Source organism: Rana temporaria, chromosome 4 (genome assembly GCF_905171775.1).
Source record: "Rana temporaria chromosome 4, aRanTem1.1, whole genome shotgun sequence".
NCBI classification, from domain to species: domain Eukaryota; kingdom Metazoa; phylum Chordata; class Amphibia; order Anura; family Ranidae; genus Rana; species Rana temporaria.
In genome coordinates, this window is record NC_053492.1 from 166,838,826 (window position 1) to 166,855,740 (window position 16,915).

Genomic DNA, 16,915 nt, shown 5'->3' on the forward strand with positions numbered 1-16,915 from the left:
CTGGAGAGGATACAAAGTTTAGATACCTACTTATTGATTAGGAATAACATTCATTCACCGCAAACACAGAGCACAATACGATGATAAATTATAGGTCAAGCTATACAAGTCAGTGGTTTGCAGTGCAGCAACACGTATTGACATATTTCACCATGTAATAACAGGAGGATGGAACAGAATTCATTGACATGTTACCTTAAATATAAGGCTCCATGCACAAAGAAGCTATAAAAAAGCTATAAAAACCGCCAGTTGCTTTGCAGGGAGCCTTTCAACGTTTTTTTTGCGTTTTTGCAATAGCGTTTATTAGTGTTTTTTCAGTGTAGCGTTCTTTAGCTTTTTTTTTAATGCATAAAAAAAAACGCAAAAAACGCTGGCGTTTGAGCGTTTTGTAGCATTTTTTTTCGCCGAAAAAACAGCATTTTGAACGAAATTTCGGGCGTTCAGAAAAAAGCCAATAAACTCCAAAGCTCATTAACACTTAAAAACGCCCATGTGTGCATGGGCACATAGGCTAACATAGAGTTTAGTTTATGGGCTTTTTAAAAAAACGCCAAAACACCAACAAACTGCAGTTTATCAGCTTCTGTGTGCATGGAGCCTAAAAGTAAAAGAGGTAGGAAGCCCATACAATACAGCTGCAATCTATATCTGTGTGCTGTTCCCTATAACTGTTTGAATTTTCAATGTGGTCCACAAGCAATCAAATAAATAATTTTAGCTTTTTGCATATCATATACAGCGAGATGTTTTAAAAAGCTAACACAGGAGGCTTCACTGTATTTACACTTCTGCCTGGAGGTCTCACTGTTCCTTTAGATATTAAAACGTTAATCTAAAGCTGAGATTTCCATATTTGATATATGCAAATGTGTTGAATTAAAGCTACATTTTATATGTCTTGGAGATACCAGGGGTGAGACCTTCCTTGCAAATGTCACCTCCACCTGCCCTTTATGAGGCTGCCAAGGTCGCCATAAGTACGTTTTATTTTTAAATTTACATTTATTTTTTATTCTAGAGAATCCACCAGGGGAGCATAACCGTCTTACACAGCCCAACCACCCTGGCCCCTGCTTGAACTCCTGATCACCCATCTGGTGATTATTACTGCTTATTATTGTGTATAGCATGAGCTTGGCTTGGACATCTGCACCTGGTAATCCTGCAAATCACATCATTTGCCAGAACAATGTACACTGGTACACAAAGGAAGTTCAAAAAAGCATTCTGCGCCCAAACCTAATCTATGGGCGAATATAAACTTTTTTGCAAATTCTACACTTGGTCTCCACTACGTACATGACACATCCCTTTGATGGATATCAGTAAAACATTATTAACTATAAGGGTAATTGCACATGGTACGGATGTATGAACATCAGATTCCTCGCAGAAAATTCCTGCAGAAAAACGTGAGAATTGGCAGCATAATAAATGTGTGTATTCGCGCACATGCACATAAATGTAAATTTCATTACCAAAAGAAAATATTTTAAGAAAACTTGCACAGAATGCTGTAAACGGACTTCAAGAACAAACACAGACATGAAGTAAACGAATGCCCAAATCCAAACACTGACACTCTGTTAGCAAGAGACCTTGGGGTTGATTTACTAAAGGCAAATCTACTCTGCACTACAAGTGCACTTGGAAGTGCAGTCGCTGTAAATTTGAGGGGAAGATCTGCTGATTTTATCATCCAATCATGTACAAACAAAAATGCTGTTTTTTATTTCCCTTGCATGTCCCCCTCCAAAGCAACTGCACTTCACTTGTAGTGCAAAGTAGATTTGCTTTTAGTAAACCAACCCCAGTGTGTCAATGGGACGGAAAAGGGTAAATCTTCCTAATGGGGGCACACACGGCAACACAGACTTGGTAGAGATGCTCACACTTCACATACATCCAAAAACAAAAAAAAACAGGGGTTTAATGTGGTTGCAAAAGCAAGATATTGTTTACCTTAATGCATTCCCTGTACCCATCTGCATCAGCAATCTCCCCTCTCCCTGCTCTCACAGGACACAGAGGCAGCAGTGGGAGCCATTGGCTCCTGTCGCTATCGATCAACTTCTGTGGAGGTTGGCTGAGCCTGAGCCGCGCAGTGAGCGTTTATGGATGTACACAGACCGGCTTGGGAGTGCACCTGTACAAGTGCCTCCATAGAGATAGGCTTGCTATGGCAGCACTTGCAAAAGAGGAGGAGAGGACAGCATCGACAGGAAAACACAAAAGAATACCATTGTATAGAGCAGGTAAGCATAAACCTCTTATTTTAACCACTTAAGGACCGGACCAATATGCTGCTAAATGACCCAAGGGGTTTTTACAATTCGGCACTGCGTCGCTTTAACAGACAATTGCGCGGTCGTGCGACGTGGCTCCCAAACAAAATTTGCGTCCTTTTCTTCCCACAAATAGAGATTTCTTTTGGTGGTATTTGATCGCCTCTGCGATTTTTATTTTTTGCGCTATATACATAAATAATGATAATAATAATAATATTTTTTACTTTTTGTTATAAGAAAAATCAAATAAACGAAATTTTAGTGAAACATTTAGAGCAAAATTTATTCAGCCACATGTCTTTAGTAAAATAAAAAATCGCAATAAAAAAAAAAAATAGCTACCTAGCGGGAACAGCAACACTAATACAGCGATTAGAAAAATAATCGCTTAGTGACACTGGCAATAGGGAGTGAAAGGGTTAACTAGGGCGGTGATCAAGGGGTTAAAACTTTATTAGGGGGGTATGGGGGCTACCCTGAACCTAACACTAACTGCCTGTCACACTGACACTAAATGCAGTGATCAGTACATATATGATCACTGCATTCAGTGACACTGTGACAGGGGGGTGATTGGGGGGGGGGTTAATGTGCCCATGTGTAGTGTGTGTCAGTGTAGTGTTGGTGCGACTTACTGTGTGATGTGATCTCTCCTCAGCGGCGAGAGGAGAGATCACATCACTTCCTCCTCCTGTGTTTACACAGGAGGAGGAAGTGACACGCAGGGGGAGCGCGCGGATTGGCTGAGAGCGATCCGGAGGGGGCGGACAAAAACAAACAGCCGCCCCCTCATCCCAGATCGCTCGGACAGCCACGGGGACCGCCGCAGGTACCGGGGGGTCCCGATCGGACCCCCGACCCACGTCTAGGCAGGGACATACAGGTACGCCAATGTGCCTGTACGTGCCATTCTGCCGACGTATATGTGTACATGCGGCGGTCCGGAAGTGGTTAAGGGGAAAAAAAAATTACTTTATAAACTCTTTAGGAGCAAGATTTATTTTGTGTACTATTTCTGCTTTAACCAAAAAAAACAAAAAAAAAAAGGGTGAGCTGTCAACAGTAGAATTTTACAGTTAAAAATAAGCTATAAAAGAAAGTCAATGTGCTTAGTAAGAGTTGCAGTAAGACAGGCATAAACCAATAGAATAATATCATTTGGCACTAGAAAAGCCTTTGAGATAAAGGGACTGGTTCCTGTTAAATGTGAAGAGTCCGATGCTCTTCCTATTAGCTGTCTAAAGCCTGGTACACACGATCGGATTTTCATTGGACAAATCGTAGGACCTTTGTCCGAAGGGCGTTGGCCATGAATTTGTCTTGCATACAAACGGCAAAGAATTGTCGGCCAACAAACACAAAACGACGTGGTTTTTCAGCTCTTTAGCGCCACCCTTTGGGCATTGCTTCTAAGCATGCGTGTTCATACTTTGGAGTTTTGTCCTAAGGACTTGTGTACACACTTGTGTAATCCGACAACACACATTTTTTGGCGGAAGATCTTAAAGCATGCTATCTCACATTTGTTGGCAGAAAATACCGACAATTGTCTGATGGAGTAAACAGCCATCACACAATCCAATCGTGTGTACGGGCCTTTTTTGCTGAAATGACTGGTTACAGGGTATAGAGACATAATAGTTAACTGATTCCTTTTAAAAATGATTAAAAATAGATACAAACCAATCATATAACGTACCTGCAGTTTAGTTTCGTTTTTGCTGTTGTTTCCTGGTTCTCTGATGTACAGAGACACAGAGCCAATAGAGGGCAGTGATGCTTTGTAAAACGAAACTGGATTGGAGCTGACACACAGTAATCACATCTCCTTGATTATTCACCACAGTGAGAAATCTCCCAGTACTGTGGTTATCAGGAAACAGACAACCAGGAAGTGTCCAGAACAGAGAGGAATTACAGCAACATCAAAGCAAAAACTAACAATGAGGACATGAAACCAGCACTGCAGTAAGGTAAAGGAAGCTATTTAGCTAAAAAAAACATTCCTTTAGTGACCCCTTAAGGCTAGCTGTGAGTTCAGACAGGACATCCTCCTCCCTCCATGGCAGTCTGAAAACACAGCTAGCAAGAAGATGACAGCGTTGACAGACTGCATTTTTTTCTGTCTCCAACAGGGGGAACAGAATACATTGAATATAAATTGAAATGAGACTGCTTCATTTATTGAGCGGTACAAATGGTAGTCCAGAGGTTGTGTTTGATTTGCCTTGCACTGCATTTTTTATTTATTTATTACATACAGCTTGTCCCATTCGGTGCGGGTGAACTTCAAACAACGAAGGACAAACACAGCCTTTTCTTAGCAAAAGCTGCACTGTCCATTTGAATACAGCTGTATGCATTCAAACAGAAAATGCAACTTTGACGAGAATGCTCTTTGAAATGAACCCCTACTCTGAAAAATGTATAATGCCGATATGACAGCAGAAATTATCTCAGTAGTAAAAAGTCATTTTAAACTAGATAATACAGCAGTATATGTCACATAGACTTACAGTAATAACACTCACCTTTTAGCTTTGATACTTCTTGTTCTTTATCCTGCTGCAGCTGTAAATATTTCTCTTTATGTTGACTAAAGGATTGTGTTAAATCCTCTCCTAGTTTCTCATGTTCTGTTTGCAGATCTGTGTGCTTCTTCCTTAGTTCCTCATGTTGACTCTATGAAATTAAAAATCCATGAGCACAAAATCATAAGTTAAAGTGACAAAGGCGGATTTCAGATTTGTGCCCCTTTGGACTCTATTACCTTGCCTTTCCTATGACTGCCAATCTTTGTAGATGCACAGTTCCCAAAGCCTTGTAACTAATAAATTATTGCATCGTACAGGGTATACGGTTTTCTGCTTGAAATCCTTTAAAAGTGTAACATGTCAACACAGTGACAAAGGGTTCAGCCTGTCACCCCTCTGTGCAAATCCAGACTACATGCATATTGAAGATGCTGCAAAATCTAACGCTGTTCCAGATTAAAGAAGAGTGCTGTCATGTTGGATTTAACAGAAGTGTACAAATATACAGACAAAAAAAAAAGATAAAAAAGGAAGTCGTGTGCCATGACTGCAGTCACTGCTCTGCAAACTGAATTGTATGTAGCAACTGGATTACAAATCTCAAATACAAAATATATTTTTTAGCACGACACCAAAATGAAATATCAAAGTGAACTTTCCATTTCCCAAGCATGAATATACAGCTATAATCTACCATATCAGCTATTTCAAATGCACTTTTCCCAAAACATGCAGCTAATCAGACTGAACTACCCTGTTACTAATAAACAAATAGGGCCAGATTCAGGTACAAATGTATTGCAGCCTAAGATCCGAAGGCGTACAAAGCCGTAAGCCTGTCGGATCTTAGCCAAATGCCGTCGTATCTTGTTTGTGAATCACAAATTAAGATACGACGCGGCAAATTTGAAAATACGCCGGAGTATCAGTAGATACTCCGGCGTATTTCTTCTATAAATCTGGCCAATATTTTATTGTCAATAGTATGCAGCCCATACATTAGGCCGCCCATAAACGGATCAGATTTAGCTGAATCAGCCAAATTTCGATCCATCTATGGGCAGGCTGGTTGAACCGAAGTGGATCTATTGATATACTTCGGTATAGCCAGCTTGTGTTTTTTTTTTTTATATATATGATTACTGCCCCTGGTTATAGCCAGTAGCAGTATTCACTGAATTCTTACAGCGGAGAAACCTCCCACTGTCAGAATACAATAGCGCAGTGGGAGGGATTCCCCCATCAACAATGAATGTACTGATAAGGGATTTGAGCAATTTTCTTTCCTTCAACCCCGGGTTGAAGGAAAGAAAATTACTTAACGTATAGCCAGCCGTAGTCAGTTTTTTTTTTAACCAGCAGGTTGAATGAAGAAAAAAAGTTACATTTGTTAGATTTGAGTGTGTGGATGGGGGAATCCTCTCTGCTGAGCTATTGTACCCTGACAGCAGGGAGACTTCCCCGCTGTCAGAGTGCACTAATCAGCACTGCAGGCTATAGCCTGCAGTGCTGATCATGTGGACATTTTCCAACAGACTGGTTGAACAGAAGTCGATTGGTTCATTGACTTATTCTCAACCACAGTGCCTATACATAGATCTGCTAACCCAGTCAAATTTCAATCCATATATAGTCAAGTCCTGGTCTCTTTCTAACCACTCCCCCTGATTGCTGATGTAAGCAGATGACAATGACATGTAACTGTCACAGGAAAATCAGAAGTGTCTTTGGTTTGCAGGCTGTGACTAACGGCCCGGTTTCAACTTCTCCATGCTGTGCAAAAGCCAATATGGCAGTACTAAATAGGGGCTTGACTGGATCCTAGGGGACTGCCTTGGGCCTAGCTGGCTTCATGATTATTTAGTCAACTGACCTAGAACAAGCAGGCAGATTAGGTGTTTTGCCTTATCATAGACTTCATCATCTGCATGCTTGGTTGGGGGTCAGTCACTTGGAGAGTAAGGCCGGCTATACACGGAGCAAATTTCAGTGTTGATGCTGGAATCCCTCCTGTCGGGCCATTGTCCCCGCCGGGAGAAGACAGTGATTATTGCTAGCAGCTATAGCAGCCACTAGCGATAGTCGCAGGTAAAACTCAGCAAGCTGGTTGTACATTCAGCCTGCTAATATACAGTTCGAGATTCAAACTGTGTATGGCCTGCCTGATGAAACCAGAGTGTGTTGGATAACAACCATTTCTAGAAAAATTCCACCCACCCAACTTTTCTGAAAAAAATCTAAATAATCACATTTACCATATTCAAAGTACCGGTATTCTGCTTTGTTATGATTACCTAAAACACACTAGTTATGGTGCAAACTGGATTTAAAATGTGTGATAAAAAAATAGAATAAAAAAAAAATAACTTACCTTTAACATTTGATGCTGTACACTGAGTGCATTGTATCTAGTATTTGAGTCTTGCTAAAAAAATAAAAAGATAAAAACACTAAGCGCTCTCCAGCAAAGATATATATTACAAAGTATAACAAATGTAAACACCATTTACAACTTGTACCTGGATAGAAAAGACTTGGTAAAGAATGAGGATGCATAAATCACACACATAATAAATAGGTAAAGTACTATATGTCAGAAACAATTCTTTCTGAAGAACGAAAATTCCCCAGCATGATGAAAGTATATGCTATGCTTTAAGTCTGCTATGTGGCATACAAATTGGCAACAAAGCAAGAAGGGAAAAAATAAAAAAAGTGTACCAAGAGGGACAGACTGACAAAGCATGCAAATCCATGCAACGTTTACAAACTTGGGTCTATTGAAAAAGGAATTATAAGGTACACTGACTGTGTGTGAAGTGTCGTAGCCAACAGCAACCAATCACTTTTAGGTTACTGCAGTAAGATCAATTGATTTCTGAGTGTTACAGCACTTTGCTATATTGAAAAGCAAAAAGAATAGGCGAAGGGCACTGGAAAGTGCAGGTACACAATTAACTGACAATAATAAATGACAAAAATGACACTTACAAGAGTTGAGAGTTGTAATCACAGAGCGAGATTTATAGTGTCGCAGACTTGGCTCACTTTCAATTATTCCTGCTGTTATTATGATCAAATATGCAAATAAAAAGAAAGCCGGTGTTCTGTCGATCGACCTGCACATCGTAGGAGCCTTTTTGCGAAGGGGGATACCATTTCTCTGGCACAATTTAATGCTATGCAAACAGCGGAGGGACACCGTATTTGTCATTTTGCACCCTTGCTGTTGCGCCGCGGGTTTACAACGGGGCACAATGTGACATCTACTCTTTGCATAGCTTTGAATTGTGCCCATGAAATGGTATCGCCCGTCGAAAAAACCCTCCTACGATGTGCGCATGCGCCATGGTGACGTCACTCCAGCTGATCGGCAACTAAGCTGGAGTGCCCTTTCGTTCTAAGCATGCGTGGGCACTTTTTGATGGAGGGCACAAATCAGTAGAGCACCGGCATCCAGGGAAGAGGAAAAAAGTTGACCAACAATGCAATAATGGAACACCTGGATCAGCTGTATAGTGCACTCCATACAACTGCATCAACTCACAGACACCTGGATATATTCTGCCTGTCCAGGCCAGTCCCTCCCACCCACATTTGATCTGTGTTTATATTACTGCCAATAAGTCCACCTAGAGAGAATGGGGTTGATTTAATAAAGACAAATAGACAGTGCAATTTCCAATTCTTTGCAAAGGAAAGCTTTATTTCATTCACTAAGCTCTGGAGAAACTGAACTTTGCAAAGTGCACAGTCTATTTGCCTTTACTGACCACCCTGCCACTATATACTGCTCACTGATCGCATTGCCACTACATACTGCTCACTGACCACCCTACCACTACATATTACTCACTGACCATCCTACCACTACATGCTGGTCACGGACACTGCTCAGTGATTTGAATATTATAAACAACTCTGCTTTAAAAATTACTGACCACTGAACTCTGTCACTAATGACATTTTAGGCCTGGTTTACATGGGTCCACTTCAGCGTACACCCGTGCAAGGACTGTTTGCCCATTCATGTCAGTTGGGATGCAGCTTCCTGAAGACGCCCAGCAGGGTGAAACACGTTTAGGTGTGTACACTGACATCTATGTCACTTCTGGGTCTTGGAATGTACGCTGCGTCCAGTCACCGAAGCAACGGCATGCCTTACAATTACACTGCTGCATATAAAAAAAAAACTTAGGTTTAACAACAGGCTGTGGCTGAAACACATAATAGGTTTTCTTTGGCGCAGGTTTTATTTATATTGTTTTAATGTCATGTGGGATGCAGCGTCTTAATGGACATGCTCCCTATTTGACATTTGTGTGGATGCAGGTGCTTGTCCCAGTATGCAGACAGACAGTGTGAGTTCAGGGACATGCACCCAATTGGATGTCATATTGGGAGCAGCGGCTGTGTCTGTGCAGCCACTGCATCCCAAATTACATGAAAGGGACTGCCTGCATGCAGATGCCCTTACATGGATGTACGCTTAAGTATACTTACGTGAACGAGACCCTAAAAAGGTGTGCCCTGAGACTGAGGGTATCGTGACAAAAAAAGATTGAAAAACATTACTCAGAACACAACAGTAATATTCACGGTTAATAGTGGAACCACAGAATAGAAAATCCACATGAACAACTTCAAGTTTGTCCATGTTTATTGCAATTTCATGACAGGTAATGCATCAATTATCCAGGATCAAGCGTTCCACGTGCTGAATGTTCACAGGAATGACTGCTGTGGGCTTGGAACCACCACGGCCAAAATCCCCACTAATGGACCTACGGCCATCTTTGAAACTTTTACACCATTCAAATGTTTTACTGCGGCTGAGCCTCTCATCACCATACTGTGTTTGAAGTCTTGTGTAGAAAACCGTAGATTTTACGCCTTTATTCACAAGAAACTTCATCACCACACACTGTTCCATGCACACTGTTGTCATTCATCTTGAATAATGATCTCTGGACTGGCCTGTGACATGTGCGCTGCCTATCAGTAATAGGACACACTTTCACTTACTACTGCAAATACCGGTACTATCGTCATGCTAGAATCCCTTTTTATACCTGTAAAATTAAAAGTGACGGTTTGACTTGAATGCCCCCCGTGTATAGCATGTATTTGTCCCAGAGCAGCAGTGTTAGGGATTTTTTATTATTAGGATACAATTGCTTTCATCCACAAATATTAATGGGTCTGATGCAATTTAGTAAAAAAAAAAAAAAATGGAGGGAGGAAAACTTTTCCAGTGGTAATGGAGGTCATTTTCATCTATTTACATGCTAGATTCAATTTGGTCATTTTGTTACTATAATCTAGGAAACAATTTTGGTGAAAGCCGAAAGACCACCAATTTGCCTAGTAACTGACCAGTCTTGTAACTCGGTAGTCTTAGTTGTGCAGTCATTAAATTAATTATGCCGCGAACACACGATCATTTTTCGGCATGAAAAAAAACGTTGTTTTTCAAAAACGTCATTTAAAATTATCGTGTGTGGGCTTCACATAATTTTTCAGGTTCTGAAAAACGACAAAAAAAAATATCGAACATGCTGCATTTTTTAACGTCGTTTTTCGGGTTGTAAAAAATGATCGTGTGTGGGCTAAAACGATGTTAAAAACCCGCGCATGCTCAGAAGCAAGTTATGAGACGGGAGCGCTCGTTCTGGTAAAACTACCGTTCATAATGGAGTAAGCACATTCATCATGCTGTAACAGACAAAAAAGCGCAAATCGTCTTTTACTAACACAGATTCAGCTAAAGCAGCCCAAAGGCGAATGGAACTTCCCCTTTATACGTTGTACGTGTTGTACATCACCGCGCTTTGCTAGATCATTTTTTAAAAACGATGGTGTGTGGGCAACGTCGTTTTAATGATGAAGTTGGGAAAACTTTGTTTTTTCGACATTATGAAAAACTACGCTTTTTTCCATGCTGAAAAATGATCGCGTGTACGCGGCATTAGACTTTTCTTTTTTTTTTATCTGATGGTTTATTACTAGATGTTCGTCATTCTACTGTATGTACTATTAAAATGCATATATATGGGTTATATTCCTGAACAGCTTTATTACATCTTCGAAAACTCATATGTTCCATTTTGTAAGTCTGGGTAAATTACTGGGTCTGCCAAATTGTGATTCCAAGTTTTCCCACTATATGACATAAGCAATGCAATAAACATACTCATTGCAGTGATAATCACAGTACAATTAAAATCTTCCTTGTCTACAAGTTTGATACCAAATACATGTACATTTTAGTCTACTCACTCTTCCTTTATTCAGTGTTTCTTGGGCTTCAAGTTTATAAACAAGATGATCTAGGGGAATAATAAAAAAAAGATAAGCATATTTCAAATATGATTTCCATAGATCTGCAAAATCAAAAAACATCTTTGGAATCCTTCAGCAAACAACTGAAGGCCAACTCCACTCCAAGCGTCTCTTAGGTTGCAATATTGAATAAGTGGAACATGTGACTGACCTTTTCTTAACAGAAATAGAGTTAGGGTTGCCACCTCATCCCTTTAAAACTGAACACATATTAATTACACAGGTTCTGTGGCTGATTAAGGTGGTAATCAAATTCACTTAGTGCCTCACCTGCATTCATTTAGCCCCAGAACCTGTGCAATTAATATGTGTTCAGTTTTAAAGGGATGAGGTGCCAACCCTAAGGCCCTTTTCACACTTATATGACTTGTCCCACGATTTGTGATGGCAAAATAGCATGACAAGTTGTTTCCCATACTTTCCAATGACAACTATTCATATTAGTACGACTTCAAAGTAGTCCCTGCACTACTTTGGTTAGATTTTGATGGCACTTACACATCCCCTGAAATAAGGCATTCACTGAAATTGCGGTAAAATCGTGCAACTTTGAAGTTGCACTAGTGTGAAAGGGGCCTGAATACAGTATGCATTCACAAAAAGTGTGACAGATACACAGATTCTCTTGAAGTTAGCCTTTAATACAGGCAAAAGTTATTTTTAGTATAACATTCTGATCTACAGACAGTTTGAAGAAAGCAGGCAGTTAGATTATTTTTCAGAAGATCCAGTAACAGCTTCAGAGCCATATTCTCTCTCTCAAACTTAAAATTTGTCAGTAAACTGGCATTCTGAGTTTGGGATGTGTGTCTCTACAGGCCACAGAATAACAGATTAGACTTTACTATGGCATTCTAGTCATGAGATGTATTTTCCTTTCAAACACACGCAGCCAGGATTGGATGGAAAATGCAGCGCTTGAAAAAATAGACTGCCTTTGGGCTGTTTTACTTGCAGTTCAAACACACTGTCAAGTGGGGCTAAAGACAGAAGGATAATGCATTCTATTCATTAAGGTAAAAAACCTTCTGTGGGCAGCTCCTCCAGCCCCCACTTACACGTTCCTGAACCCAATTTGAATTCAGCACTGTGCACAAGAGCAGCATCGCTCTCTCTCTCTCTCTCATTCCTCACTTTGCTCAGACACAGCAGCTGAAGCCATTGACTCTGGCTACTGTCAATCACAGCTAGTAGGAGGGAACGGGGGTGGGGGCCAAGCTGTACTGTGTGTGTCAATGGACACACCGAGTGTGGATCAGGAGCAAGCGGCTTGCTATGGGGGAGCATCGGCAGGGGGACCAGAAAAAAGGAGGATCGGGCTACTCTCTGCAAAAAAATATAACACAGAACAGATAAGTAATAAAGTATACCATGTTTTTTTTTTTTTTTCAAATGTAGCCTCTGAATGGTCATATGTATTAAAGGGGTTGGAAATGTACAATTTTTTTTTCCTAAATAGCTTCCTTTACCTTAGTGCAGTCCTCCTTTACTTACCTCATCCTTCCAAAAATTGTACCTTTACAACCCCTTTAAAGTCAATTGTAATTTGCTGACATGCATTTGGCACATATTCTAAACACATGCATAAATTCAGGAAAAAAAATGCTTGCCGACATGAACCCCTCATCTGTTAGAAACACAGTAATGGCTATAACTAATTTTAATGGCAACCCATTTCAACTTCCGTTGTTGTCTATAGTGAAATGTACTCTAGGTTCATTATAGCAGGTGTTAATTTTCTTTCCACCATTAGATGGCAGCAATAAGGCACATACTACTTTTATCAGACTTACAGAAATAAAAAAAAAAAAAAAGACTGACTAGTATGTGAATTTGAAAATGTTGAGTGTGTGACGTTTTTCAGCGCTTTTAAAAAATTGTCTGCTACAGCCTTGTGACAACACAAATAAAATCCACATCCTTCCAGCTGATAAGACAAAATGCAATTTCACAGTTTATTGGTCAGAAGCTAAATAATTAATTGCTTGAGATTATTCATTTGCATAGAAAATGCACAGCTGAATTTGCATTTTCACTGTATATATCCAGAAAGTTGCGCTGACCAATGCAAAATGTGCACCTGGATTATTAAAGCAATTATCTCGTACTGAGTGTGGCCAGGACCTGCTCAGCCTTTGTGGCTCATTAAATAGGTTATTTTCTGTTGCAGAGATGCTATTTGGCACAATACTAGCCACTTTCTCGTTAATTAAAGTCCAGAGATCCCTGCTTAACAAGAAAAAATAAAAAGTTTTAAAACGTGCAAGAAGGGCATTGTTTATTAGGATTGAACACTTGGGCAATTTTCAGAGCCTTATTAAAGCTACTAAAATGTTATAAGAGATTGATCTTTGCTTCTATCGCATCTCCCACAATCCTGACCTGAAATGGAACAAGGGAATATTCGTTCATCAATTGCTCATGTATGAGATTGTTGAGCTATTCAGTTATATCCCTGCAAGATTAAATCCATGAGACTTAAAATAGAAGTATGTTTGTTTGTTTTTTCCACATTTATACTTACCTAGGTGGATGCAGCATAGGTCCGATCTGTGCCCCGGTGTCTCTACATTGAGAACCGAGCTACGAACATCGCCGATGGTTCGGTTCTCACAGATCCGAGAGGAGAGCTGCTGCATATCAGTCAGCATCTCTCCTCTCTGCTCCTCCACACTAATTGGAGCAACCGTCTCAATGGCTCGATGAGTGGCTGAGACAGGCATCAGTCCAGGCAGCTGGCGGATCCAGACATCATTGTCGTGATAACGCGGTGCCTGGATTGAATCCAGTGACGTCAGCATAGAGCGAAAATGGGTCACAGGAGTGCAAAACAAATTGCATTCCTGTGACCCATAGGAGAAGCCCAGCCAAACACGCTCAGGCTGGACTTCTCCTTTAATTCTTAATATTTACATTGCAATCTCCTGTATAAGCACAGATTTGTATATACAGTCATTTTTTGGTCTGATATTAAACATTACCTGTGTAGCCCTAGCCTAAAACTTCTGATACACACATTCCTGATACCAGTTAACACATCAAGAATCAGACAGCACAAAGTTAAAATAAAATGGTTCTAAAGGCTTATGTCGCTTACACTCCGACAAGAAAACCGTGGATTATTTCACAACGGAATTTTGGCTCAAACTTGTGTTGCATACACAAGGTCACACAAAATTCAAACCGTCAAGAACGCGGTGAGGTACAACACTACGACGAGCCGAGAAAAATGACGTTCAATGCTTCCGAGCATGCATTGACTTGATTCCAAGCATGCGTCTACTTGATTCCGAGCATTCGTGTTTTTTTGTTCGACAAGACTTTTGTCGGAAAAATTGAGAACCAGCTCTCAAATTTTTGCTGTCGGATATTCCCAACAGAAAAAGTCAGATGGAGTCTACACACATCGAACTTTTCTTGTTGGAAATTCCGAACGTGTGTACACGGCATTAATATTTGTTTATGTTTTTTTTATCTTAATGCATTTATTGCATTGAGGTAAAGAACCTTCTGTGATTAGGATTCCCCAAAGCCTTTCCTGACCCCACCCATGATCTCTGCCTGAGAGCAGGGATTTTCTGCTCTTAGGCATTTCTGCTCATTCACCCCTCACAGGACAGAGAGGAAGCAGTGGCAGCTCTGCTGTCATCAATCAAATTCAGTGATGACAGTGTGGGGGGTGGGGCCAAGCCATGCTGTCTGGTCTTTGGACGCAGGCAGTGTGGCTTGGGATCGAGCCCGCATGAGTGACCTCAAAGAAAGCAGCTTCCTATGGGGGTACTAGCCAGTAAAGAAGCCAGGATCACTGGTGAGGGACCCCAGAAGAGGAGGTTCAGGACTGCTTTGTGCAAAACCATTGCATAGAGCAGGTAAGTATGACATGTTTGTGATAAAAAAAAAAAAAAAAAATCTTAAAGGAGTTGTAAAGGTACTGGCATTTTTAAAACATCCAGTGTGCATAAGGCCTTAAAGGGGTTGTAAAGGTTTGTTTTTTATTTTCTAAATCGGTTCCTTTAAGCTAGTGCATTGTTGGTTCACTTACCTTTTCTTTTGATTTTCCTTTTAAATGTTTTTTTTTCTTTGTCTGAAGTTTTCACTTCCTGTTCCTCCTCAGTAAGCTTGCCCCCATCATCCGAGCCGTTCTGGCTGAGGTTAAGTCAGCGTGCTCACCCCCTCCCTTGGGACTACATCCCTGTGGGGAGACGCAACACAGCATCTAGCAATTCGCACCCAAAAGCTTTAATTTTGAATATACCGTATGGACAATATCTTAGACTCCGTCGCAACTGTAGCGAGGAATCTGATTTTGAACATGAAGCCAAGCAATTGCAATCACGCTTCTGTGAATGAGGCTATAGTAAGAAATGTCTCAAAATCGTAGATCTCTTCTTCATGACTCTAAATCAGCGAAAGTCAATCCCGGGGTACGTTTAATTACACGATTCTCGGGTCATCACCCACAAATATGTGTGATTTTACAGAAATATTGGTGCCTTCTGATGAGTGATGACACAGTATCAAAGTACATCAAGGACTATCCTGAACTTACCTTCAAGAGATCGAGTTCGCTTTGCGATAATTTGGTCCATAGCCACCATTGTTCCCTCTCAAACGGGCTTAGGGGGACTAGACCCTGCCACAATTGTCCGTTCTGTGGATATGTCCATTTTGCATCCACCATTGCGCTTCCGAATGGATGTATCCACAGACCAGCTTTCTCTGTGACTTGCCAATCTATTGGTATTGTCTATATCATGCAATGCGACTGTGGGGCCTTCTACATCGGTAAGACTAAGCGCCCCTTTTTCCATCGCATCCGCGATCACGTTGCTTTAATTTCTAAAAAGAAAATGGAGACACCTATCAGCCGCCATATAGGCATTTTTTATCAGTTTAATAGTCGCAAAATGAAATTTTCAACCCTTGAATACATTCCTCCGCGAGAAAGAGGGGGTGACTATGACAAATTACTCCTCCAAAAGGAGGCCAGGTGGATACATGTGTTATCCGCCTTGAAATCTCCAGGACTGAATGAAGCATTCAGTTTTAAACCTTTTTTATAACTATACATATATTTTTTATTTACAATATTTATATATTATATATATATATATTTTTTTTTTTTCCCTTTTCCTTTTCTTCTGTGTTTATGAATTTATGAATAAATGATGTTATTGCCTTTTCTGGTTATTATGTATATTAACATTGTAATCATGTACTGTATTCCAAATAATACTACTTGTTTTCAGAATTTATTGTTCACTGGTGTATGATCTTGGCGCATCCTTCCCCATGCGACCGTTTTTTGTACATTAATATCCATGGAAGGCACAATTTACTTTGGGATGCTATTAAACTAGTGTGTTTATATATGTTTTTGTCCAGTTTTCTTATTTTTGAAATTCCCAATTGTTAAGCAATTGGTTTTCCTCACACACGTGTCGCCCTTTGGGGCCAGTGTCTCGTTTTGTGTTTTGATTTCAATCTGGGCCGTACGGACACGGGGGGGACTGTCATCATCTGATTGCCTAATCAATCTTTCATTGATTGCCAGTCCCCATTCCTTTTTGACTTTCTGGCATCATTCTCTTCCGCTCTTGTCTTTGTTTTGTTTGCCCATTGTCTTGCTGCGCATTTTTCATTCTATACTGCAGCCTTTTTTATTTCATCTAGTTGTTATTCTTTGCCAGGTTGCTTTCCCTCAACCAATATGGCCATATGCGCCTCGGCGGCCTGTCCCAGCGTGTG

At 40.5% G+C, this 16,915-nt stretch overlaps 1 protein-coding gene across 3 annotated transcripts in view; it reads right to left on the reverse strand.

The window, feature by feature from the left end:
• The window catches only part of GOLIM4 (golgi integral membrane protein 4), a 157,197-nt gene that overhangs the window by 78,149 nt on the left and 62,133 nt on the right, over positions 1 to 16,915 (reverse strand). For all 3 annotated transcript variants that reach the window (XM_040349312.1, XM_040349311.1, XM_040349310.1), the window contains exons 3-5: positions 11,105 to 11,154; positions 7,197 to 7,250; positions 4,823 to 4,973 (exon numbers count right to left, since the gene is read on the reverse strand). In XM_040349312.1, coding sequence (XP_040205246.1) covers positions 4,823 to 4,973; positions 7,197 to 7,250; positions 11,105 to 11,154 — 255 coding nt within the window. The remainder of the gene's footprint in view (positions 1 to 4,822; positions 4,974 to 7,196; positions 7,251 to 11,104; positions 11,155 to 16,915) is intronic.